Source organism: Heterodontus francisci, chromosome 20, assembly GCF_036365525.1.
Source record: "Heterodontus francisci isolate sHetFra1 chromosome 20, sHetFra1.hap1, whole genome shotgun sequence".
NCBI classification, from domain to species: domain Eukaryota; kingdom Metazoa; phylum Chordata; class Chondrichthyes; order Heterodontiformes; family Heterodontidae; genus Heterodontus; species Heterodontus francisci.
Window position 1 is genome coordinate 31,240,172 of NC_090390.1, and position 27,246 is coordinate 31,267,417.

At 43.2% G+C, this 27,246-nt stretch overlaps 1 protein-coding gene across 1 annotated transcript in view; it reads right to left on the bottom strand.

The window, feature by feature from the left end:
• Positions 1 to 27,246, bottom strand: part of asah2 (N-acylsphingosine amidohydrolase 2) — a 137,809-nt gene that overhangs the window by 41,111 nt on the left and 69,452 nt on the right. The window contains exons 9-17 of the mRNA XM_068052503.1: positions 25,622 to 25,742; positions 23,467 to 23,592; positions 22,848 to 22,934; positions 21,986 to 22,090; positions 17,877 to 17,958; positions 17,590 to 17,705; positions 16,187 to 16,281; positions 14,500 to 14,539; positions 7,145 to 7,243 (exon numbers count right to left, since the gene is read on the bottom strand). Of these exons, the coding sequence (XP_067908604.1) occupies positions 7,145 to 7,243; positions 14,500 to 14,539; positions 16,187 to 16,281; positions 17,590 to 17,705; positions 17,877 to 17,958; positions 21,986 to 22,090; positions 22,848 to 22,934; positions 23,467 to 23,592; positions 25,622 to 25,742 (871 nt within the window). The remainder of the gene's footprint in view (positions 1 to 7,144; positions 7,244 to 14,499; positions 14,540 to 16,186; positions 16,282 to 17,589; positions 17,706 to 17,876; positions 17,959 to 21,985; positions 22,091 to 22,847; positions 22,935 to 23,466; positions 23,593 to 25,621; positions 25,743 to 27,246) is intronic.

Consider the following 27,246-nt stretch of genomic DNA (forward strand, 5'->3'; position numbering starts at 1 on the left):
CTGGCATCTGTGATGCTGGGGACTTCAGGAGGAGGCGGAGATGGATCATCAACTCGGCACTGCTGGCTGAAGATAGTTGCACTGATGTGCTGGGCTCCCTCATCATTGAGGATAGGGATTATGGAACCACCTCCGCCATTTAGTTGTTTAATTGGCTACCACCATTCACGACTGGATGTGGCAGGACTGCAGAGCTTAGATCTGTTCCGTTTGTTATGGGATCACTTAGCTCTATCTATTGCTTGCTGCTTACGCAGTTTGGCACGCAGATAGTCCTGGGTTGTAGCTTCACCAGGTTGATACCTCATTTTGAGGTATGCCCTCCTGCACTCTTCATTGAACCAGGGTTGGTCTCCTGGCTTTATGGTAATGGTAGAGGAGGGATATGCCGGGCCATGAGGTTACAGGTTGTGGTTGAGAACAATTCTGCTGTTGCTGATGGCCCACAGCGCCTCATGGATGCCCAGTTTTGCATTGCTAGATCTCTTTGAAATCTATCCCATTTAGCAAGGTGGCAGTGCCACACAACACAATGGTGGGTATCTTCAATGTGAAGATGAGACTTAGTCTCCACAAGGACTGTGCGGTGGTCACTCCTACCAATACTGTCATGGACAGATGCATCTGCGGCATGCAGATTGATGAGGTCAAGTATGTTTTTTCCTCACCACCTGCCGCAAACCCAGTTTAGCAGCTATGAGCTTTAGGATTCGGCCCACTTGGTCAGTCGTGGTGCTACCGAGCCACTGTTGATAACGGTCATTGAAGTCCCCCACCCAGCATACATTCTGCACCCTTACCACCCTCAGTGCTTCCTCCAAGTGGTGTTCAATATGGAGGAGTACTGATTCATCAACAGAGAGAGGGCAGTAGGTGGTAATCAGCAGGAGGTTTCCTTGTCCATGTTTGACCTGATGCCATGAGATTGGAGTCGATGTTGAGGACTCCCAGGGCAGCTCCCTCCTGACTGTATAACACTGTGCCGCCACCTCTGCTAGGTCTGTCCTGGTGGTGGGTTAGGACATACCCAGGGATGGTAATGGCAGTGTCTGGGACATTGACTGTAAAGTATGATTCCAAGGGTATGACTATGTTAGGCTGTTGCTTGACTTGTCTGTGGGACAGCTCTCCCAACTTTGGCACAAGCCCCCAGATGTTAGTAAGGAGGAATTTGCAGGGTCAACAGTGCTGGGTTTGCTGTTGTCATTTCCAGTGCTGAGGTTGATGCCGGGAGGTCCATCTGGTTTCATTCTTTATTGACTTTGTAGTGGTTAGATACAACTGAGTGGCTTACTCAGCCATTTTAGATGGCATTTAAGAGTCAACCACATTCACAGGTAGGCCAGACCAGGTAAGGACAGCAGATTTGCTTCCCTAAAGGGCATTCATGAACCAGATGGGTTTTTAATAACAATCAACAATGGTTTCATGGCCATCATTAGACTACGTTTTAATTCCAGATTTATTAAGTGAATTCAAATTCCACTTTCTGCTGTGGTGGGATTCAAACCCATGTCCCCAGAGCAATAAAAGCAAAATACTGCGGATGCTGGAAATCTGAAGTAAAAACAAGAAATGCCGGCACAGCCAGCTGGACTGAACATTGAGTTCAATAATTTCAGAGCATGACAGCCCCCCATTTTACTTTCATTTTTAGTTATTTTTTCTTCCTTGTTTTTACATTCTTTTTTACATTTTTTACAATCTTTTTTTGCATTTATTTCATTTCATCTTAGTTAGTTCAGTTTGCTTACCCACTGTTTTTTTTTTCAGGTTTGCACTTGCTGCTGTTCAATATTCAGTGTATTAACACCTAATCTGTACTAATGCTTTGTCTTTCAACACACCATTAACATATTGTTTGCCTTTGCTCCATGACCTTTTGGTCAGCTATGTGGCCTGGTCCAACCTAGACCTCCTTCGTTATCTCTTGCCCCACCCCCCCCCCCCCCCCTCACTTGCTTATAACCTGTGACTTTTCTAATATTTGTCAGTTCCGAAGAAGGGTCACTGACCCGAAACGTTAACTCTGCTTCTCTTTTCACAGATGCTGCCAGACCTGCTGAGTGGTTCCAGCATTTCTTGTTTTTATCCCCAGAGCAATACCCTGGGTCACTAGTCCAGTGACAATATCACCACGACACTACCTCTCCTTTTCTATGTTAAAGGTTTATATAAGTACAAGTTGTTGTTGTTCTCTATTTAAAAAAAGCCTTGTATCACTGGGTAAAGGTTCTATGTGGTAGATTTCTGTCTGGAATCTCAAATAGAAGAGGCCTTTCAGCCCATCATTCCAGGACCCATGCAAGTTCTTCAACTGAAGCCATCTGCTCTAATCCTTTTTCTATGACCTTTACCCAAACCCTTTTAAGTTCTTCATTTTCAAATTACTTAGCACAATCCCTTTAAATATTATTATAGCCACTGCTTCATACCAAGCTGAACACAAAAAGAACAGAGGAGATCTAAAAAAGGCAATAAGAGGAGAAAAGAGAAAGGATGAGAATAGATTAGTGGTTAACATAAAATGGAACCTAAAAGTTAGTTATATTGAATAGGATAAAAATAGATAATGAGGAGGTACTTAAAATGTTGGTTTCCCTCAAAGTAGAAAAGTCACTGGTGTGGGTGGGATACATCCTAGATTACTGAAGGAAGTAAGGGTGGAAATTGTGGAGATATTGACCACAATCTTCCAATCCTCCTTGGATATGGGGGTGGTGCCAGAGGAGTGGTGGATTGCAAATGTTCCACATTGTTTAAAAAATAGTGTAAGTGATAAAGCCGGCAATTACAGGCCAGTCAGACTATTGTCCATGGTGGAGAAGTCTTCCTTAGACTCAGGGGCGGTGCCAGACGACTGGAGAATTACAAATGTTACACCCTTGTTCAAAAAAGGGTGTAAAGATAAGCCCATCAACTGTAGGGCAGTCAGTTTAACCTCGGTGGTGGGGAGTCTGGAAATGATAATTCAGGACAAAATTAACAGTCACTTGGACAAATACAGGTTAATTATGGAAGCCAGCACAGATTTGTTAAGGGCAAAGTGTGTTTAACTAACTTGCTGGAGTTTTTTGAAGAGGTAACAGAGAGGGTCGATGAGGGCAATGTGGTTGCTGTGGCGTACATGGACTTTCAAAGTGCCACACAACAGATTTGTGAGCAAATTTATAGCTCATGGAATTAAAGGGACAGTAGAAACATGGATACAAAATTGGCTGAATGACAGGAAACAGAGAGTAGTGGTTACTGGATGTTTCTCGGGCTGGAGGAAGGTTTGTAGTGGAGTTCCACACGGATCAGTGTTGGAACCCTGGCTTTTCTTGATATATATTAATGACTTAGACCCTGGTATACAGGGCAAAATTTCAAAATTTGTGGGTGATACGAAACTTGAAAACATTGTGAACTGTGAGGAGAATAGTGAAGAACTTCAAGAGGACATAGGTTGGTGGAATAGGCGGACAAGTGGCAGATGAAGTTCAATGCCGAGAAGTGTGAAGTGATTCATTTTGGGAGGAAAAAGAAAATATAAAGATAATAAAGATAATATAAAAGAAAGGGTAGAATTCTAAAGTGGGTGCAGGAGCAGAGGGACCTGCCTGTATATGTGCATAAATCATTGAAGGTAGCAGGACAGGTTGAGAGAGCGGTTAATAAAGCATACAGTATCCTAGGCTTTATTAATAGGGTTATAGAGTACAAAAGCAAGGAAGTTATGTTAAACGTGCATAGGATGGGGGCGGCACAGTGGTTAGCACCGCAGCATCACAGCTCCAGCGACCTGGGTTCAGTTCTGGGTACTGCCTGTGTGCAGTTTGCAAGTTCTCCCTGTGACCGCGTGGGTTTCCGCCGGGTGCTCCGGTTTCCTCCCACAGCCAAAGACTTGCAGGTTGATAGGTAAATTGGCCATTGTAAATTGCCCCTCGTGTAGGTGGATGGTAGGAGAATGGCGGGGTTGTGGTAGGGAATATGTGATTGATGTAAGATTAGTGTAAAATTGGTGGTTGTTGGTCAGCACAGATTTGGTGGGCCGAAGGGCCTGTTTCAGTGCTGTATCTCTAATAAAAAAAAAACACTGGTTCAGCGGCATCTGGAGTATTGTGTCCAGTTCATTTTAGGAAAGATGTGAAGGCATTAGAGAGAGTAGAGAAAAGAGTCATAAGAATGGTTCCAGGGATGAGGAACTTCATTTACGAAGATAGATTGGAGAAGTTGGGACTGTTTTCCTTGGAGAAGAGAAGATTGAGAAGAGAAGATTGAGAGGAGATCTGATAGAGCTATTCAAAATCATGAGGGGTCTGGGCAGGGTAGATAGGGAAAAAAACGTTCCCATTGATGGAAGGATTGAGAGCAAGAGCAAACAGATTTCAGGTAATTGGCAAAAGAAGCAATGGAGACATGAGGAAAAACTTGTTCATGCAGCGAGTGGCTAGGATCTGAAACGTACTGTCTGGTCTAGAGTTTGAACTCCCGCTGGTGATAGTGCCGGCGGGCGGGAACATGGTGGCTGTCCCCCACGGGACCTGCGCCACTGCCATTACGCGGCAGGCAGCCACTTTATATATTAATGGCTGCCGTACCCTCCCTCCCCCCAAATCATGTGGTGGGGGGCAGCCTCGGCGATGCCATTTACGGCACCACCTGTTGAAGGAGCAGGTGCTGATGCCATTTTTAAAAGGCTGCCATCCCTGCAAACAGCACACCATAACACAGAGGTCACCCCTTCTCCCCCACCGCCCAACCATCAGAGTTTAGAGTTGACCCCTTCCCCACCCCCACCCATCAGAGTACAGAGTTCATCCCTTCACCCCAACCATCAGAGTGCAGGGTTCACCCCTCCTCCCCCGCTCCCCCCATACCCATCAGAGTGCAGGGCTCACCCCTCCTCCCCCACACCCCCCCCCCATACCCATCAGAGTGCAGCGTTCACCCCCTTCCCACCTCAGTGGCGCCAACGTTCCCTGGATGGGAAAGTGAAGGCGCTCGAGTGCCACATGTCACACTGAAGATTGGGAACTGAAGGTAAGATTGCTGCAGTTTACATTTTAATGTAAATATGCAATTTAAATATGCTAACTGGGGTCCCGTCACAGAGTGGCAGGGGCACCCCAGAGCTTCCCCACTGCCAGAAAGATCGGGCCCGGCAATCCCAGCGTCGGGTTCTGTGGCGGCCACTGCTGCTCCAATTTCCAGCACCGCCACAGGATCCGCCGTCAGGCTGGGAACAAAATCCAGCCCCCTGAGTGAGTGGTGAAGACAGATTCAATCAAGGCATTCAAGAGGGAATTGGATTGTTTTCTAAAGAGGAAGAATGTGCAGGGCTACATGGAGAAAGCAGGAATAAAGTTAATTGTTCCTTCAGAGAGCCAGCACAGACACGACGGGCAGAATGGCCTCCTTCTGTGCTGTAACAGTTCTGTGATTCTGTGAGGAAGTTATGTTAAAGCTTTATAAAACATGGGGTATGTCTCAGCTGGAGTATTATTCTCAGTTCTGGGCACCACACTTTAGGAAGGATGGCAAGGCCTTGGAGAGGGTGCAGATGAGCTTTACAAGAATCGTATCAGGAATGAAGGACTTCAATTCTGTGAAGGGGCTGGAAAAGCTGGTGTTGCTCTGGTTAGAACAGACAAGGGTAAGAAGAGATTCGATAGAGGTGTTCAAAATCATGAATGGTTTTGACAAAATAAAGAGAAACAATTTCCAGTGGTAGAAGGGTTGGTAACTAGAGGACACAGATTTAATATGATTGGCAAAAGAACCAGAGGTGCCATGAAGTAACTATTTTTTTTAGACAGCAAGGTGTTGTGATCTGGAATGCACTGCCTGAAGGAGTGGTGGAAGCAGAATCAATAGTAATATTCAAAAGGGAAACATTTGAAGGGAAAAATACAGGGGAAAGAGCAGGGGAGTGGGATTAATAGCTCTATCAAAGTGCTGATACAGAATGGTTATATTACCTCCTTTTGTGCTGTATTATTCTATGGTGAGGCATTTGTGGTAAAGCATTCCATGTTCTAATAACATGTTGTATGAAAACTTTGAACTTCCCATTTTCTTCTCCCAATAATCTTATGTTTATGGCCCTTGTTCTTGATTTGGAATTTTATTAGCCTCTCAGAATTCATATTCTTGTAAACCTATTAGACTCCACTCCACTGGAACCCCTAGTTCCAGTGAAAAAAGACTCAAATTTTCAAACATTTCTTCCTATCTATGACCAATCATTCCTTTCACCATGTCTTTTTCACAACTCTAATACCCTCTCTACAATGGGTTGTCCACAATTGCATGTAATAATCCAACTGTAATCTAACTAACCCAGTGAAAATTCAACGTTATTTCCTTGTTATTATATTGATATAGAAAGCTGAGAGAGGCAAAATCACAGTTGCCTAGAAGTTGAACCTAATTTACAGGCATAAAAATGGCACAATTAAGGTCAATTTCAAATGTCCTGTGCACAAGAATACAGGCTGAAGGGCCTGTTTCAGTGCTGTATCTCTAAATAAATACCTAAAAGGCAATATTGTTTTTAGCCAACCAGGGCAACCACCCAAAGCATTAGATCCCCTGCATGTGCTAATAAGAGACCCAAAAACTGTTTGAGGACCTCCCTTGAAAAATGGGATATCCTGAGCGAACCATACATCACTCTGCTCTGCTCAGGGTGCCCAGGCATGGATGCAGCCTAACAAGCAGCCACCACCAGAAAGGTATGTAAAAAAAACATTGTTTTAAATTTTGATGTGAACCCAGACGGAGCAAGAGTGCTCCTTTCTACTCAACAACACTCCCAAAGGCCACGATCAGCCCCCTCCTGCTGCCCCCTCCACATCCCTGGAGATGCAGGGTGCCTACAATTCAATTCTGCAGAAGGATGAACTACTTGAGGAGCGTTTGGCTTCCACTTCATGCATGCATTGGGGCCAAATTATTGCATTGGCTCCAAAAACCAGGCACCAACAAATTTTTACCTCTGAATTTAATTAAAAACAGTGGTCATTTTAGGAAAATCTTAAAAGGAAAAAGAATCAGAAAATAGCTCTGCAGAATTCCATTGATATGAATTGGATTTCCACCAATAACACAAAATCTATTGTTAAACCACCCTCTAAGAAGGCATGAAGTGGCTCATTACCTGGTATTCTTCATATGTAGTGATATAATGTGTATAAACATTACATAGTCCCGAAACAACAACATCTACATCCTTCAAAGACCCAGTGGATTCAAGTTCCTGGGAGGGAGAAAGTAAGGCATCCATTATAAGTACTGCTCTAATTAAGGAATGTTTTTATAATCAAATGTCAATGTGAACATTTATTAAACATTCTAACTAATTCATTCCCTTCCTGCTCAGTCATTTGTGTCTTTAAAACAAGTTCTTGGCAAAATCTAATAATAAGTATTATTAAATGTTGTCTGGCGACACATGATAAGAAAGCTCGAAATTCCTCTTTTAGTCAGAGTGTATGGAAGGAGATTTGAGTTTTAGTCAGGGAGTGTATTGAGGGAAGTTTGTGCTTAAGTCAGGGAGTGAATTTGGGGAAGGTTATATTGAGGGAAGGTTGAGTTTTACTCAGAGTGTACTGAGGGAAGGTTGAGTTTTACTCAGGGAGTGTACTGAAGGAAAGTTGAGTTTTACTCATTGAGTGTATTGAGGGAAGGTTGAGTTTTACTCAGGGAGGTACTGAGGGAAGGTTTAGTTTTACTCACGGAGTGTATGACAGGTTCCCTGATAGGTTTTCTGATTCATAATTTGGATTGAACAGCAAATTCAATACACCCTGATTATTAGGAGTATGGAAGGTTTGGGAGTTGCCTTGACCCGGGGTGGGGGAGGGTCACTGATGGTTTAAGATGTTTAATATTGATTGCATTTGTAAGGGGGTAAATAGCTGGGAACAGTGACTTTGGGACAGATGGAGACAGGACTGAATCTGCATGAATGTGCTCGAATATACCACAATATGATCTGAATGGAATCACTCATTTAGCCAATAAATAATAGGAACATACCCAGGGAATGTTTCTCAAAAATGAGTGACAGTCTGGGGTTTCTCTGTATTTAAAGGAAGGAAGACTTGCAGTTATGTAACATCTTTCATGATCCAGGAGATCCCAAAGCACTTTACAACTAATTAAATACTTCTAGTTTTGAAGTGTAGCCACTGTTTTTAGATTGTTTTTCGATTTTATCTTTACCTGTTGCAGATTGCCTTCATTTATCATCTAGGAATCAAAATTATATTCAGCCTCATAGACTTAGAGTCATAGAGTTATATAGCACAGAAACAGGCCATTCGGCTCATCGTAGCCCTGCCAGCCCTCAAGCACCTATCTATTCTAATCCCATTTTCCAGCACTTGGCCCATAGCCTTGTACGCTATGGCGTTTCAAGTGCTCATCTAAATACTTCTTAAATGTTGTGAGGATTCCTGCCTCTACCACCTCTTCAGGCAGTGTGTTCCGGATTCCAACCACCCTCTGGGTGAAATTTTTTTTCCTCAAATCCTCTCTTAACCTCCTGCCCCTTACCTTAAATATATGCCCCCTGGTTATTAACACCACTGCTAAGGGAAAAAGTTTCTTGCTATCTAACCTGTCAATGCCCCTCATAATTTTGTGGTGGAAGCAGGTATCATAGAGACGTTTAAGAGGCATCTTGACAAATACATGAATAGGATAGGAATAGAGGGATACGGACCCTGGAAGTGCAGAAGGTTTTAGTTTAGGCAGGCATCAAGATCGGCGCAGGCTTGGAGGGCAGAATGGCCCGTTCCTGTGCTGTACTGTTCTTTGTTCTTGTTCTTTGTTGTTCGCTCTCTGGTCTCCCTTCAGCCTTCTCTGCTCTAAGGAAAACAACCCTAGCCTTTTCAGTCTCTCTTCATAGCTGAAATGCTCCAGCCCAGACAACATCCTGGTGAATCTCCTCTGCACCCTCTCCAGTGCAATCACATCCTTCCTATAGTGTGGTGCCCAGAACTGTACACAGTGCTCCAGCTGTGGCCTAACTAGCATCTTATACAGCTCCATCATAACCTCCCTGCTCTTATATTCTATGCCTCGGCTAATAAAGGCAAGTATCCCATATGCTTTCCTAATCACTTTATCTACATGTGCTGCTGACCCTCTGTACTTCCTGGGGTCCTACCACCCATTGTATATTCCCTTGCCTTGTTTATCCTCCCAAAATGCATCACCTCACACTTCTCAGGATTAACTTCCATTTTCCACTGCTCTGCCCATCTTACCAGTCCATCTATATCGTCCTGTAATCTAAGGCTTTCCTCCTCACTATTTATGACACCACCAATCTTCGCGTCATCTGCAAACTGGCTCAAAAAGCTCTTCTGTATGCACTTTAAGAATTCTGCCCCCTTTAAGCCTTTTGCACTAAGACTACCCCAGTTAATATTGGGGAAGTTGAAATCCCCTAATATTACAACCCTATTATTTTTACACCTCTCTGAGATTTGCCTACATATCTGCTCCTCTATCTCTCCCTGACTGTTGGGACTGACTTGTGCTTACTGTGAGAGAATGGGACAGATGCTTCAGCATGGAGCTCGGTGACCAGTGGTGTTCCACAGGGATCTGTTCTGGGACCTCTGCTCTTTGTGATTTTTATAAATGACTTGGATGAGGAAGTGGAAGGCTGGGTTAGCAAGTTTGCCGATGACACGAAGGTTGCTGGAGTTGTGGATAGTGTGGAAGGCTGTTGTTGGTTGCAACGGGACATTGACAGGATGCAGAGCTGGGCTGAGAAGTGGCAGATGGAGTTCAACCTGGAAAAGTGTGAAGTGATTCATTTTGGAAGGTCGAATTTGAATGCGGAATACAGGCTTAAAGACAGGATTCTTGGTAGTGTGGAGGAACAGAGGGATCTTGGGGTCCATGTCCATAGATCGCTCAAAGTTGCCACCCAAGTTGATAGGGTTGTTAAGAAGGCATATGGTGTGTTGGCTTTCATTAACAGGGGGATTGAGTTTAAGAGCCGCGAGGTTATGCTGCAGCTCTATAAGGCCCTGGTTCGACCACACTTGGAATATTGTGTTCAGTTCTGGTCGCCTGATTATAGGAAGGATGTGGAAGCTTTAGAGAGGGTGCAGAGGAGATTTACCAGGATGCTGCCTGGACTGGAGGGCATGTCCTACGAAGAAAGATTGAGGGAGAAGGGCTTTTCTCATTGGAGCAAAGAAGGATGAGAAGTGACTTGATAGAGGGGTACAAGATGATGAGAGGCATAGATAGAGTGGATAGCCAGAGACTTTTTCCCAGGGTGGAAAGGGCTATCACCAGGGGGCATAATTCTAAGGTGATTGGAGGAAGGTTTCGGGGGGATGTCAGAGGTAGGTTCTTTACACAAAGAGTGGTGGGTGCGTGGAATGCGCTGCCAGCGGTGGTAGTAGAAGCAGATACATTAGGGGCATTTAAGCGACTCTTGGATAGGTACATGGATGATAGTAGAATGAAGGGTAGGTAGTTAGTTTGATCTTAGAGTAGATTAAAGGTTCGGCACAACATCGTGGGCCGAAGGGCCTGTACTGTGCTGTACTGTTCTATGTTCTATGCTGCTGAAAGAGGGAGTGGAAATGAAAATACTTAAAAAAGGTAACATTTGAAGTTGCATGTACGTGACATTTTAAAAGTCTTACAGTGCAGCTGTATCTCGAGGGCAGTAATGACAGGGATTGGGAGCTTATTGGTTATGGTAGTACAGTAGCAATCTAAAGATTGAAAGTTCAAACCTCTATGGGAATTTGCAGGCCTTGGTATCAGAAAACAACAAACTGAAGTGGCTCACTGATGCCCTACAGAAAAGTGAACCTGACATTCTCATACGTGACTTTGCCTCATACTATGGGCTGGATTAATCACGCTGGTGGAGCTTCTGGCACCAGGCTGAAAAGGCGGTGGAAAACCCACTTCGGCCTTTTGGAGCCCTCAACGCAATTCAACGGCACTCAGGCACCCGGTACCGGGATACCTGTCCCGTTAAATACAGCAATCCCAGCTCCAAGAGCTGCCAGCCAATCAAAGGGTCAGCATTTCAGTAATATCATTAATGCCACCAGGAGCAGTGGCCACTGCCAGTACTACACCAGGCTTGGGACCAGGCCCAGCACTGGAGACTGGGACAACAGGCCTGTGAGGCGGGGTTGCCGGGGCCAACCAGGCAGACCCCGGCAATGGGGTGGGGGGGAGAGGGTAGTGGTCAGTGTGAGGGGGCTGTTATAGGGGAGTGGGTTGTTTGCTGCCAGGGCCCCTCCGTGGGCCACAAATTGCCCACGAAGGAGGCCTTACCCCCAAGGCCGCAGGGAGGTTGCCTCGTTTGACTAGGTGACCTTCCCACATGGGGAAGGTCCCCCCCACCCATCGTCACTGGTTGAATGGCAGCGGCAGCGGGAAGAGGCCCTTTGGTGGCTAATAGTAGGCCACTTATGGGCATCAATTGGCCTCTGGGCAGGATGGCTGCCATCGGCCTTTCCCGTCCCCGACTTTATCTCATTGCGACAGGAAGGCGACGGGCCCTCTGCCCCCTGCACCTTCCGTTGCTACTCTATGGGCCCCCCACCTCCTAGCCTGCCTCCTGGGGCCCATTAAATCCAGCCCATGTGTGTAATTCAATGCCTTCAAGACAATAAATGCTGCCCTGCTGGTGTCACATGTCTTCTAAGTAACAATAAAATTTATCACCAACTGTAGTCATTCCAAATGACATCTAAAGTTGGTGTCAGCCATGGCCCACTGGTTAGCACCTTCGTCTCTATGCCAAAAAGTTGGGGATTCAAGTCTCACTTCAGAGTCCTAAGCACAAAATCTCAGTTGACACTTCAGTTCAGTACTGAAGGAGTGCTGCACCTTCATAAGTGTTGTCCTTTCGATGAGATGTATATCAAGGCTTTGTCTGCATACTCACATGGAAGCCAAACATCCCAGGGCACTATTTCAAAGAGCCAGGGAGGAGATTGCAGGGCCTCTGACACAAATTTTCAAATCCTCTCTGGCCACAAGAGCCTGAGGACTGGAGGACAGTGAATGTGGTATCATTATTCAAGAAGGGTAGCAGGGATAAACCAGGTAATTACAGGCCAGTGAGTCTAACATCAGTGGTAGGGAAACTATTGGAAAAAACTCTGAGGGACAGGATTAATCTCCATGTGGAGAGGCAGGGATTAATCAGGAATAATCAGCATAGCTTTGTCAGGGGGAGATCGTGTCTGACTAACTTGATTGAATTTTTTGAGGCGGTGACGAAATGTGTAGATGAAGGTAAAGCAATTGATGTCATCTACATGGACTTCAGTAAGGCTTTTGATAAGGTCCTGCATGGGAGATTGGTGAAGAAGGTAAGAGCCCATGTGATCCAGGGCAATTTGGCAAATTGGATCCAAAATTGGCTTAGTGGCAGGAGGCAGAGGGTAATGGTTGAGGGTTGTTTTTGCAAGTGGAAGCCTATGACCAGTGGTGTACCACAGGGATCAATGCTGGGACCCTTGCTGTTTGTAGTGTACATTAATGATTTAGATGTGAATATAGGAGGTATGATCAGTAAGTTCGCAGATGACATGAAAATTGGTAGTGTCGTAAATAGTGAGGAGGAAAGCCTTAGATTACAGGACGATATAGATGGGTTGGTAAGATGGGCGGAGCAGTGGCAAATGGAATTTAATCCTGAGAAGTGTGAGGTGATGCATTTTGGGAGGACTAACAAGGCAAGGGAATATACAATGGATGGTATGACCCTAGGAAGTACAGAGGGTCAGAGGGACCTTGGTGTACTTGTCCATAGATCACTGAAGGCAGCAGCACAGGTAGATAAGGTGGTTAGGAAAGCATATGGGATACTTGCCTTTATCAGACGAGGCTAATAAAGAATATAAGAGCAGGGAAGTTATGATGGAGCTGTAAAAGATGCTAGTTAGACCACAGCTGGAGCACTGTGTACATATGATTGAGGGATACAAAATTATGAGGGGCATTGATAGTTTAGATAGGAAGAAACTTTTCCCTTAGCGGAGGGGTCAATAACCAGGGGGCATAGATTTAAGGGAAGGGGCAGGAGGTTTAAAGGGGATTTGAGGAGAAAAAATTTTATCCAGAGGGTGGTTGGAATCTGGAACGCACTGCCTGAAGGGGTGGTAGAGGCAGGAACCCTCACAACATCTAAGAAGTATTTAGATGAGCACTTGAAATGCCATAGCATACAAGACTATGGGCCAAGTGCTGGAAAATGGGATTAGAATATGTAGGTGCTTGATGGCCGGCACAGGCACGATGGGCCGAAGGGCCTGTTTCTGTGCTGCATAACTCTATGACTCCCGGGTATCCTATCCAATATATATCCCTCAACCAAACATCACAAAAAATAATTACTTATTTGGTCATTATCACATTGCAGTTTGAGAGAGCTTGTTGTGCACAAATTGGCTGCTTTACAACAGTGACTACACTTCAAAAGTACTTCATTGGCTGCAAAATGCTTTGGAGCTTCTAGAGGTCATAAAAGGCGCTACAGAAATCAAAGTTCTTCTTTGACTTATTGATTGATTTTTAACTAAGTGAATATATTGAAGGTTTTATAGGAACGTCAGCGCCTAAGAGATTAATAGAGCAGTTTATGTTAGCAATGAAAATAAACTGAGGTCTAGGATTTAGTGATGCACAATATATTTGAGTTGCAATGAGCTGTGCTCTATTATGGCAGCAGATGAGAGTCTGACGCAGCAAGTTCTGATTTCAGGCACCAAGCAGAGGCATTCAAGGAGAGGGGTGTATCTGAGAGGTAGAATCACTCCAGGCCATTCTTGCAAACCTTCTACTGGGTTGAACAGAGCAGCAGTGGCCAGGGGCCAATAGTCTGCCTGCTGTTTTTGGGCAAGAACAGGGCTTCTTGCTAACAAAACATGAAAGAAGAAAACATGGAAAATATAAATGAAATAGTGTTTTTGTATGTAAGAATAGTGTGCAATTCACAAAGATTTGACGTGCGCCTCAATTTGATTTGATGTGCTTCATAATAAGTATGAAACGAGACATGAAAGCATTGTTTTCTTCTAGCTGTGGTACAGTGCCACAGCTCTCTGCACCTCAGTCACGTGGCCCTTCTTCCTGTATAATCTAGATGGTGATGTCAATGGACTATTCAACCACAGAGGGCATCTCAGCTGTGCCTGATCCAGTTCATATTTGCACAGGACATTTTCTGGCAAGTAGCATTGGATAGCAATTAGGAGGAAAGTTCACTCTGCACTTGGTTCATGGAGCACCTTAACTGTTCCCCTGTCTGAGATCAGTTGATATAGCACAGACCATGGATCACACCCAGGACTTTCTGACCTGTTTGGCTTAATACCGCACTCGCTAGTGCTTTTATCCACCAGACCATCAGGGAGCTCAACTGATATATTTTTGATGTATTTCTCAGCTTAAGCACTTTCGAGCACATCTGAAGTACTTGGTGTAAGTTGACACAGATTAGCAACTTACATGCTTGACAGCTTCCCGCAGTCTTCTTCCTGACATAGTGCTGGGGAAAATAAATCAAAAGGGAAATTTGGAGACTTAAACAAGGATAGTTAACCAACCCCCAGTGAGAAAACAATCAATCCAAATAATTTATTTCACTTGACAACTGATGGACTACCTAAGAGCATTAAAATCAGTGAATGCTGGGAAAGTGCTACCGAGTGAGCATTATTAAAATGCACAGCATGAAGGCATACCGAGCAACCCAATGCAATGTAGCTGGCAAAGGATTATCCCTTTTCTAAAATAACCAAAAAGGAGATAAGAGATTCCCCAGTCAGTGTTGTGTTCCCTGGAATTTAGATGGTTAAGAGCAATTTGATCAAGTTTTTCAAGATATTAAGGGGAGGAGTTAGGGTAGATAGAAATAAATTATTTCCGCTGGTTGGAGAGTCTAGGACTAGGGGCCAAATTCTAAAAGCTAGGGTCAGATCTTTCAGGAGAGAAAATAGGAAACACTTCCACACATAAAGGCTGGGATTTTATGTGGTCCGGTGAGGTAGTGTCCGAGGTGGGGAGGGGCCATGGAGTATCACGACGGGTGGCGGGGAGGCCGGAGGCCCCATCGCCAAGCGATCATTCCGGAGATGGGACAGGCCGACAACAGCTTTCCCACCCTAATGTCTATTAACATTAACGGCCAATTAAGGGCCTCTTCCTGCTGCCTCTGGGATCTTACTAGTGACGAGGTGGGGAGGGAGGCTTATAACACGAGGTGCACGCCCTGTGGGCTTGGGGGAAGGATGACTCCTCTCTGGGCAATCTGTAGCTCGTGGAGGAACCCCACCAGGAACCACTTTACCCCCCCTCCCCTAGACTACATGACCACCCTCCCCTCGCCAAGGCTTTCCGGACTGGCCCCGGCGACCCCACCTCACTTACCTGAGGTCTGGGTTCCAGCGCAGGGCCTGGGTCCAAGACCTCTGCAGTACCGGCAGCAGCCACCACTCCTGGTGGCGTAACCAGCTCTCTGATTGGCCAGCAGCTCGTGGAGACAGGATGCCTGTCTTTAAAGGGACAGGGATCCCAGTTCTTGAAACTTGGATTAAAAAGACTGCAGGATCATTGCGGGGGGTGGGAGGGCGGGCACAAAAAGGCAGAGCTGGGCTTTCCCCTGCCTTTTCGGCTTGGTGCCGAGAGCCCCGCCTCCAACATAAATCCAGCCTATAGGTTGGTTGAGGTTTGGAATGCTCTCCGAAAAAGTCAACTGATGCTAGATCAATTATTAATTTTAAAACTGAGATTGATAGATTTCTGTTAAGCAAAGGTATTAAAGGGATATGGGGCAAAGGCGGGTATAGGGAGTTAGGTCACAGATCAGCCTGATCTCACTGAATGGAAGAATAGGCCTGAGGGGCTAAATGGCCCGTTCCTGTTCATTGGGTTACCCCAGTGTCAACAACTAAAAACCAAATAAATGTGTCCCCTTTTTAAAGGGGCTCAGCTAATAAAAAAAAGGAAAAGGATAAAGGAAACTTGTCAAACTAAACATCTACATAGTTCTGGAGCTGGATTACAACAGCGAATGTAAGTTTCTACAACACGTTTTACCACAGTGACTACGACAAAGAATCCCACTTCAGCTCAAGCCATTAACCTCCTTTTACTGCTGTTTAAAGTGGCCTAAAAAATTTCAGCAAAGACTCACGTGAACTCCCCAGGAACAGCTGCAATCGCCAATGTCCCAAGGGTAAGAATTTGTACGTCCACAATGTCTGGATGCCAAGGTAAAGGTTTTGTCATCTGAAAGGTGAAGCTGCAGCACTCAGTTAAATATGACATTGCTGTGATAAATTTTGAATTTCAAGGGAAGAAGCGGGCATGCATTTTAAATAATAATGGAGGGAATTACCAGCAAATGGAAATAGCCTGGCAAGATTAATTCATCATACAGTAAAAGAAGCACTCTCGCTTCATCAAGGTTAAAGAATTTCCTAAAGATCTTTATGAAAGGGAGAGGGGAGAGAAACACCTTGCAATAGTGAGGTCTAATTAGAATGTTAAACACAAGGAGATGCCCGTCACTTTAACACAAGGTTGTTAAGCCAAGTCACATTTCGCAACAGCCCAGTCTTGTGGAAAATCTGTTCTCAGAGTCAAGGAGAGGACAAGGTGTGAAAGAGGCACCCTCAAGGATCACTGTTTTATCCCCTTGGATGAACTTAAAATCAGAAATTATATGATTCAATTTTCATGTAAATTGATGTCTTCAGTGAGGACCTGAGCATTCTATGAGAGCTCCCCTCTGTAACAACCCTCACCTGGAAATCTGTCAAGATGGGAATGCCAAAATTGATGGGAAGCCAGCGGAAGCTTCAACTACCTATAAATCCTTCCGCACTAATGTTTCCAGTGCTTGCAATGAAGGATTTTATCTTACAGTATTTTAGGATGGTCCTCAGGAGCTTAAAGAGAGACAGAGACAGGGATATGGTAGATTCCCAAAATGCACTGGGGCTGATTTTCATCTCCTTGCTCCCCCAAAATCAGGGCTCCAGCGGGCTGGTAAAAGTAAGGAAATTGGTGCTGGAAAGTAAGGAGATCAGTGCAATCAGTCCAGCTGGATTCCTCCTGATTGTGGGGCCGTTATTTAGTTTGGCTGGGCCTGGAAATGATTTATTAGCATAGGTAAATTTGGGCAGGGAAGGGTGCTCTGCCATTTTCTGGCCCATGGGCGTGCTGGATGCCAAGAAAGCCTAGTGGGAATGAGGCCTTGAGCAAACCCACAGGCAGTGGAACCTTGACAAGTCCTGCACATTTTAAAGAGAAGTGGATTAGACCTTTTAAAAGTCCTTCTTGTAACATTTTTTTGCTTTGCTTTTTGGAAGTGGGAATTGCTTTTGATTGGCACGGATATACCTCTGACTGAATGCGAGCCAATCATCACAGTTAACAGTTAGTGCTACGTGAACGTATTGTTGCCCAATAGATTTTTTTAAGATGTGTCAGACATTTGTGGTGCAACACCTCACAGTTTAGCAAAAGAACAAAATGTTGAATTATACAGATTTGTAATCATCTTTCAGTATACTAAGTAAAGATTAAACTTACTTCCCCTGTACTGAAAAGGATTGGTTTGGGGTGGTGGCAATCCTGGGTTTCATTGGAGGGTTCTCCCAGCAGCATGTCACGGATGGTGTCCCAAAATGGGTCTCCTTCAACAGTTCCTAGAGCCACGTCATCACAATGCAAATCAAAACCTACTCTCTGAGGAAGACATTGTGTTTGATATATTTCACAAACTGTTGAATTTTATTTTTTTGTTTGGCAAGGAGGAAATGGCGGCAAGTATTTTTTTGAAGCAGTTTGAAAACTCCTGCCTTCAGTGCCAGACTTACCCTGTGTAAAGTTCAAGGTTCCCACTCCATCAGTTGTACCAGCAGCAAAGCTGTACCCAAGGGCAGGCTTACACGTGCGTCCCTGCAAAATAGAAGCTCCATAAATATCGTACATGGCCTTGATGTTCATAGGCCTACTACTGCTAAAACATTGTAAAACATTGCCAAAAACACAGCTTTATTTTGGAAAGCATTAAGGTGCTTTGGGATATGCTACTCACTGCAAACTGTTAATGTAGTTCATTATAACTATGACTCACCATACTTACTGCCTTTAGCCATGGGAGGGGGAGGCAGTCAGATATTGGATTTCATGGGATAGCAAAGAATGAACTAGACAGCACTAAATTACAACAGAGGCATTAAACAGATATTTTCTATCTTCACAGTAGAAGATACAAAAACATATCAGAAATAGTGGGGAACCAAAGGTCTAATGACAGTGAGGAACTTAAAGTAATAAATATTAGTAAGGAAAAAGTACTGGAGAAATTAATGTGACTAATAGAGGTAGCTGCAGAGACAGTGGATGCATTGGTTGTGATCTTCCAAAATTCCCTAGATTTTGGAACAGCCCCAGTGGATTAGAAGGTAACAAATGCAACACCAATATTCAAGAAAGGAGGGAAAGACAAAGCAGGGACCCACAGGACAGCTAGCCTGATATCAGTCATTGGGAAAATGCTGAAATCTATTATTAAGGAAGTGATAACAGGGCATTTAGAAAATCATGGTATAATTAAGCAGAGTCAACATGATTTTATGAAAGGGAATTATGTTTGACAAATCTATTAGAATTTTTTGAGGATGTAACTAGCAAAGTAGATAAAGAGGAACCAGTAGGTGTAGTATATTTGGATTTTCAGAAGGCATTCAATAAGGTGCCACAGGAAAGTTTATTATATCAGATGAGAGTTCATGAGGCTGGGGGGTAACATAATAGCATGCATAGAGGTTTTGTTAAAGGACAGAAAAAGAGTGCAGGGATAAACAGGTCATTTTCAGGATGGCAGACTGATACTAGTGGGGTGTCACCAGGATCAGTGCTGGGACGTCAGCTACTTACAATCCATGTTAATAACTTAGATGAAGGGACAGAGTGTAATGCATCCAAATTTGCTGACAACACACAGCTAGATGGGAAAGTAAACTGTGTGGATAACAAAGAATCTGTAAAGGGATATAAACAGGCTATGTGAGTGAGCAAGAGGTGGCAGATGAAATATAATGTGGGGAAATGTAACTTTGATGGGAAAAATAGAAAAACAGTGTTTTTTAAATGGTAAGAAACAATTAAATGTTGGTGTTCAGAGGGATTTGGGTGTCCTTGTACACGAAACACAGAAAGTTAACATGGAGGTACATCAAGCAATTAGGAAGGTAAATGCTTTGTTAGCCTTTATTGCAAAACGGTTGCAGTACAAGAGTAAGGAAGTCTTGTTGCAACTATACAGGACTCGAGTGAGACCACAGCTGGAGTACTATGTACAGTTCTGGTTATGTTGCCTAAAGACGGATATATATGCCTTAGAGCAATAAAGTTCACAGGATTGATTCTTGGGATGAGAGGGTTGTCTTATGAGGAGAGATTGAGTGGAATGGGCCTATACTGTATGGAGTTTAGAAGAATGAGAGGTGATCTCATTGAAACATAAAATTCTTAGAGGGCTTAACAAGGTAGATGCTGAGAGTTTGTTTCTCCTGGTTGGAGAGTCTAGAACTAGGGATCATTGTCTCAGAATAAGGGCTTGGCCATTTAACATTGAGATGAGGTGAAATTTCTTCCTTCAGAGGGTTGTGAATCTTTGGAATCCTCTACCCCAAAAGGTTGTGGATCTTAGTTGTTGAATATATTCAAGACTGAGATTGAGCTATTTTTGCATTCTAAGGGAGTTGAAGGATATGTGGATTGGACGGACAAAGCGGAGTTGAATTTGAAGATCAGCCATAATCTTATTGAATGAGGAGGCTTAAGAGCTGTATGGCTTACTCCTCCTCCTATTTCATATGTTCTTATGTTTAACAGATACATGGTTCAGAAAACATTAATGATTTCCTATGTTCTACCCGAGTCTATTGCTTTTTAGCTTATACTCATGTCACCTCCTCCTGCTGTCTTGTACCAAATACCTCCGCTAAATCCTCTTAAAGGGACAGAATAAAGAATTTGCAGCCATGACTCATGAAGTTAGTGCAGCTTTACTTGACAATGCAAGTTCATTATATTTGGAACTGCTCTATAATTATGGAAAATGGCTGCCATAGCTGCATTATTTAAACAGGGTTAAGAGATGTGCTCAAAAGGCATCTTTGAAATGATTATTAGAAATCTAGTGAGTGAACACTGGAGAAAGATCTAAGAGGGCTGTTGATATTAGAAAAGCAGTGCCAGAGAAAACAGAAACTTTTTAACCTTTTCAGTTTTTTTTGGGCAGAAAACAGGAATTAAAGATATGAGAGGGCCAAACCTCTGCTGTAATGGAAGTAACAAGGAGGAAGACTGGGCAAAGGGCTGTCCTGCTGGCTCCAGAATACCTGTCAGCAATGGCAGTACTTTCCACAGGAAATGACATCGGCATATGACAAAAGAACAGATCTGATAGGGTGACATCATATGACTCATTTCCCATTATTTGCACCATAGCAATGCTGGGCACCAGGAACACTGAGGAAGGGGAGACAGGGAAGGAGTTTAAAATTTAAATGGTCAGTTTGCCAAGGCAAAACATTGAATTTTAAAAACTTACAACTTGTTAATATATTAATATTTAAAATATGGGGGCAGTGTAGAAAGAGGTAATTAGCGTGTTAGGGCACTTGTGTCAAATATAAATGCCAGCATTGACCAGTTGGGCTGAATGACCTGTTTCTGTGCTGTGGAGTTTGTGTAATTCTATGCACTGCCTGGCACACCTTTGATTTTTTTCTTTCCTTTTGATCTTCTTCCCTCTTTAAATTCACAAGGGCTTAGAAATGGTCTCCTTCTTCCTCAGTCTGTTGCATTATACTGCTGAATTTTTCTGACAGAAATGAAGTCCCACCACTGGGGCTGAAGGTGGGAGACAACCCTGCACCAGCAGGCAGAGAGACCCCGGGGCAGCATTTTATCAGTGACAGCCAATTACCAGGCTGCTGCCGGGACTACTGTCCAATTTAGAACAGTGGACACCTCCCCAGAGCTACCGACCCAATCAGAGGGCTACTACTAGTGGTAGCCACTGATGAGGCTGGAGGACAAGAAAGAGGGCACGCCACTGCCGAGGAGCCCTTCAAGACTAAATAAGTTTCTTTCAGCAAGCTGGGGCCAGGCAGGCAGGCCCCGGCAATCAGGAGAATGGGGGGGCATATTCCAGCAGGGATGCCTTAGCTGCAGGGGCGGCCATTGCTGCCGGTGGGCCCCTCTGTGGATCATGGCGTGCCTGTTAAGGAGGATGCCACCCCCCCCCCCCACCCCACCCCCCAGAACATGCTGGGAGGCCAACGAGTTTTACCTGATGGTCACACGGTGGCGGCTCTTCCCAATTCTGGTAAAATGCCGGCGGGGGTGGGAGGTCGTCTTAATTGGGCACTTAATTGCCCAATGGGCGGCCGCACCACTGAGGTTCCTGCCGCTCATAATATGCCATGCCACGTGAAGGCAGCAGGCTCCCCTCTCGACACCTTCCCTCACCGTATTACCAGCCCTCCTACCTCCCAGACTGTCCCCAAAGGGCTTGTAAAATCCATCCCAAAGATTCAATTCTACTCTTTAAAAAAAAAACTTTATTTTTAACTTATCACTTGACAAGAAGAGCATCCAAGTTATTCATCGGGGTCAGAATATGTGCTGTGAAGCTGAAGTTCAACAAATGTATCTCATAAACTATTGTTTTTATATCAGGTTATGATAAAAATTATCTTTGGTATGTTGATTTTGCGATTTTACCCTCCCATTATCTAACCCACTAAGCCTCCCCTGACTCTGGTCTCCAAGGGTTATGTTGTAAAGGTTCAAGTATCTTAGTGACAACAGACAAGACCCATGTGTCGAATCAGGTAATCGTAGTCATGAATAATACAAATGAAGAAAGACTGTTATCTTCATAACAGGCACAAAGTCTGATACTCACTGTATGTGTTGAATTGAATTGGACCGTGACATCAGTCATATTGACCCATTGATGTGCAAAGTTGACAGGGCCTTTGATTTCTCTAGTGGCTGTTTGGGACAACTCCTGAAAATACAATGCACATAAGATAAGGAATTCCAAAAGTACGTCAGCCTTAATTCTCCATTTTAATTAGCAAAGCCTGCACCTTCATGGATTATGTGTCAATTTTTATTCATGCATAGTTTTCCAAATATACAAGAAATTCTTTACATCACAGTTACCTTGTATTATGGAATTTAACAACCAACATTGAAATTGAGAATACACAAAACTGTTCTCCTGAAGAGGTCAGAATGTAAACTCTACATGTCTACATATACATGCAAATATTTTTTGCCAACTGAGTAGTTTTTCTTTAGCAATTTATTTCCAGAATTTTACATGGTTTAGATTTTTGTTTGAGTTTGTATAATCCCAGTTACAGGTCTCCTCTGAGCAGCGAGGTAGTTGGCCATTTAAGAGTATCAGACAGAGTGGAGTAACTTAGCACAAAGGAACTTTGGAGCAGCAGCCCCATTCCACAGCACTGGTGTCAGTGACACTGATTGAGACCAATGTTCATTCCTTCCTTTCAGTGTCAGAAAATTAATTTCTCAATCCTATTAAGGAATTGTCTTAGAAAATAAACTAAGGCAATCCTATTGATTTCAATAATATGGATGAGGGCATCTGAGCTTTATGTTTCTTCCTCCAAAATGGTTACAGCACAGTTCCTCTGCCCAGTTATCTTTGGGCCATTTACTTTTGACCAACAATGTTCAGGTATTTGCTTCATGTTGCATTGAGCTGTTGGATCATAATCTCACTGAGCTTTACGCACCTTTGCTTTATTGTAGATATTGCGTCCAATGATTGCAGTACTCTCAAACATGTCCCTCCCAGGGCCTGCAGACATGCACATCGAAGGCTGTAAAATTAGGGGTGGAAAAATGCATGAAATCACTATGAATCATGAATTTTAAAAACTGGTCAGTGCAGAAACCTGACCTGAAATGAGGACTAACTGAAGACAAATAGACCTCATTTGTTCATGCGTTTAGAATCACGGATAACTAGAAAGCAGTTACAAGGCTGAGGGGGTAGAGATGACATGAAAACTCTGCCAAAAAAAGTTATGTTCACCACAGACTCGTGGTTGAATTCCAGCTGTTAGTAAGCTCCAAAAGAATTATTTAAATGCATACCAAGCTCACAAATGAATCCTGCTTTCTTTAAATAATGGTAATTTTCTTATTTTTATTTGGCTGCCTGAGTGACGTAATGGGGAGAGAACGTTCTGTTGAGGTGTTCAGGCTGAAAGACTACTGCAGATATGACTGGGAGTGAGTCATCAGGTAGGCCTTTCTGGCAGTATTGCGGTTTAATGACTGTGATGTGTGGTCCACACTTTCACTGATCTGCCATTATAGGTGCTCAGAGCTATGAAACGTCCTACTTACTCCTCCAACAGGGCAGGTGCTGTCAGGATTGTCACATGCTTCACCGGTGTTCACACAGTGAGGGCCCCGTGTATTTGGAGAGACATCCCCGAGATTGGAGGAAGCGAATGCTGCAACAAAAGGTCCCTGTATGTGTAAAAATCAAGTCAAAATAATGATTCACCCATTGTGTAAATTAAATTGTTAATTTCCGCAAACAGGGTGGGGTGAGGGGGGTGGGGGTACTGTGAATAACAGAGGACATAACTGACATTTAAACAACTGAATTATTCATCAACTTACATTAATATCATGTACATAATTTATTTTATGTCTATTAATATTTTATGGTTTATAGGAAGGAATAATTAAATTTGCAAATCATATTAAGGCTGCAGATATAGAAGCAGAGTGAAACACAGAATTAGCTTAGATACTGCTGAAACCTCTGTCACAGTCCAGTGAGAAAGAGAATGAGGGTTCAATGAGTGCAAACTGTAGATCATATCTCTCTCAGGCTCCATTTCATCCCATAATGGGACTTTGAGTGAATTGGTCATCTTCCTTTGCAGATTGCTTAGATATTTGCTTGTATTTGGCAATTCCACATAACATTTACTGGAAAATGACCTTCTGCCATATCTCAATTGCAATATACCCAACATGACCTTATGCATTAGTATGTAAATCTCTGAGTCCTCAACCAACTAAGAGTACAAAATATTAATGCTAAAGAAAATTACATCCTCAGCCCTCCCTTTCTGCCTGTTCCCTGGTGCCACAATGTTAAATGAGACATCAGCCATACCTCTTCCTGACTACAGCAATATTGTTTATTAGATGGTTTGGAGGCCGGCCACATAATGTGAGGTAACCTAGTTTAGAAAACCTTTTTTATTTAATAAATTAATATTGAGCTGTACAAATTTGGGCTGATTCCTGGGTCGTAAGTGCAATATAGATCGTATGCTATGTTAGAGATTACATGGTAATAGCAGTGCCTTCAAGTTATGCCTAACATGCCACAGCTAACAGCCATGTGTTGAGTCTTGTGAAAACTGGTTGCTATTTTCAGATATTGGGGTGGCTTAAAATGAATGGCATCCTTTATATCAACATAACAGTAATTACAAAGTACTATTTTTGGTGTATTAATGAGAGTAAAAAGGCAAAGGTTACAGTTAATACTGGATACATTCCTTCATAGCTTGACCATCAATAAAGGACTCAGGACTGTTTTACTCTTACTCTTTCTCCTCTCCTTTCATACTCAGGGTCCAGTTATGGGATCAGTTTCAACCCACAGCACAAATGCCCATTCTTCATTTCTGAGCCTAGACTGAGAGAATCACAGCTATTCAACTGCATGGAGGGAGGGGAAACAGCACAGCCGAGCTCAATACACACCTCCCATTTTTCAAACAGCGTCACTGTATTAGGAACCATGGATGATTTTTTCCTTCCCTAACCCAACAGCATTGAAGCCAAAAGTGGCACAAGCACCACCCCAGCTTAAATAGGTTAATTCAGTGTGGGCCAGGAATTGAGTCTACAATCTTCTTACTTCATTGGTTCAGCCGAGCCATTATAGGGGTTGCGGTGGGGGTCAGAATTTTCAGTTTGCATGAAAGACTGACAGAGAGTGCCTTTCACAACCTCAGATCATCCCAAAGTGCAATACAGCTAATAAGGAACTATAGAAGTATAGTAAATGTCGTAAACGTGACCGCAATTTGCGCACAACAAGGTCTCAAAAAAACAACAATGTGATAACGACTAGGATAATCTGTTTATTGTGGTATTGGTTTAGGTACAAGTCTTGGTCAGGACACCAAAAAGGGTTCCACTGCTCTTCTTCAGGATAGTGCCATGGGATCTTTTACATCCACCTGAGAAAGCAGACCAAGCCTCAGTTTAACCTGTCATCTGAAATACAGCATCTCCAACAGTGCAGCAATCCCTCAGCCCTGCACAGGGCTGTCAGCCTAGATTTTGTGTTCACTTTTCTGGAGTGGGATATGAATCCACAACTTTCTGACTCAGGGGACAGGGCACTACCACTGCGCTACCACTGACACTGTCTCTAGCTGTAGTATTAAGGCCTTTATAGAGCTTTCAACACAAAGTTTTCCTCAAACAGCACCACACAGCATTGATACGTTCATGTAGTACTAACCTCCCCAGACAAACAACCTGTGTTTTTCTCCTGCTCAAACAAGTATGACGCATATCCCATGTTGTCACTGCTAACCAGGTGATTGGTATTGTTCATGCTGACAGGATGGACAGCAAACCAGCTACAACAAATCAGAAAGAAGTAAAAAAAATAATTTTTGAAAATGGTTACTGAGTCACCATAAGGAAGTTGTTGATAGAGCTTTCCAACTGAGTTTGAAAAGCAAATGTGTATCATCATTCTTTTGGTCTCTTCCAGATACTTTCCCAAAATATCAATGAAATCCCCACACCCTTAAAGGGACATATAACATGAACATACTTCAAGAGAGTACCTAATTAGATTAGAATGTCCCTGTCCACTGAAACGTGAAGAAAATTAAGACAATCTGTTGATGATTTTACCATTAAAGGCCAGAAGCTATATTTCAAAACTATTCAAATGCAGAACATTGGAACCAGGTCACTGGATTTAACAATTACAGATTTACAAAGGTCCAGTTAAAAACCATTTTTTAAAGTCTTGCATTCACCTGCATCCATTGTGCCACACCTTTCGAAGCCATCACACCTGAAAGTGTTACACTTCAGTGGGCCACACCTGAGATAGTCACCCCTCTGTAGAACTGAGTTAGCGACTGGCTGAAACATGAATTTGTAAGTGATGGAAGATGAGGAAAATGTGCGAATGAGAGGGAAAAGGAGCTGCAAAGGGAGAGAGAGTGAGGCAGAGAGAGAGACAAATGACATTTTGCTCATTTTAAAATTGATTATTGGCAGATTTTGAAGCTTGAGCTGAAGAAAAACTAATAAATCATATCACAATGCATGTTACCCCATGCATATTGTACGCTTAAATTGAGAGATATTGATGAACTCAGTAAAGGCACTCGTATATGCACCTGATACATTGGTATTGTAGGAGAGGAAGGGGGGAGCACAGACTTATAGGAGTGAAACAGAAGCAATGAATAAAAAGAGTCGAATAGAGCATTAAACACCACTAAAAAAAGAGAAAGGCTGGAAGATAGAAACAGAAAGCATCACACAAATAATGAGAAAATGGGAATGAAGCAGAGACTCAGTTACAGCTAAGCTTTGCCTTCCTGTAACTGTTATAATAACAATCTACAGTACATGGTAACTAGTTCACCATAGTTACAGATGAAAAAAGCTATTTTGTTCATCATTGCTCATCCATTCATAAAAATCCACTCCACCACAGCATCCAGTAATTTCTGAAACAATTCCAGGGCTTTCGCCTGGTGTTCACTCTGTTATCATTATGAAACATCACATCACTGACTGTAAGCAATATTATGTAAAGTCCACTGGTAAATTAAAAAAACAAAATCACAAGCACGAAATCATAAAGGCTCAGCAATTATCAAAAATCTAATTAAAAATATGTAATATCTCCAGATCAATTCTGCTTTCTAATTTACCTCAATAGCTTTGAGCAACATAAAGGATTTGGAAAATCATGTACTTATCTGTGAAAAGCACCATAAGCAAAAGTGCATAACATTCATTTGAGTTAAACAAAATTACATCTAAGTTATGTATTAAATTCAGTTGTGATTGTTGCAAACTGTCTAAAGAAGAGATTCGTTAATTTCTACAACA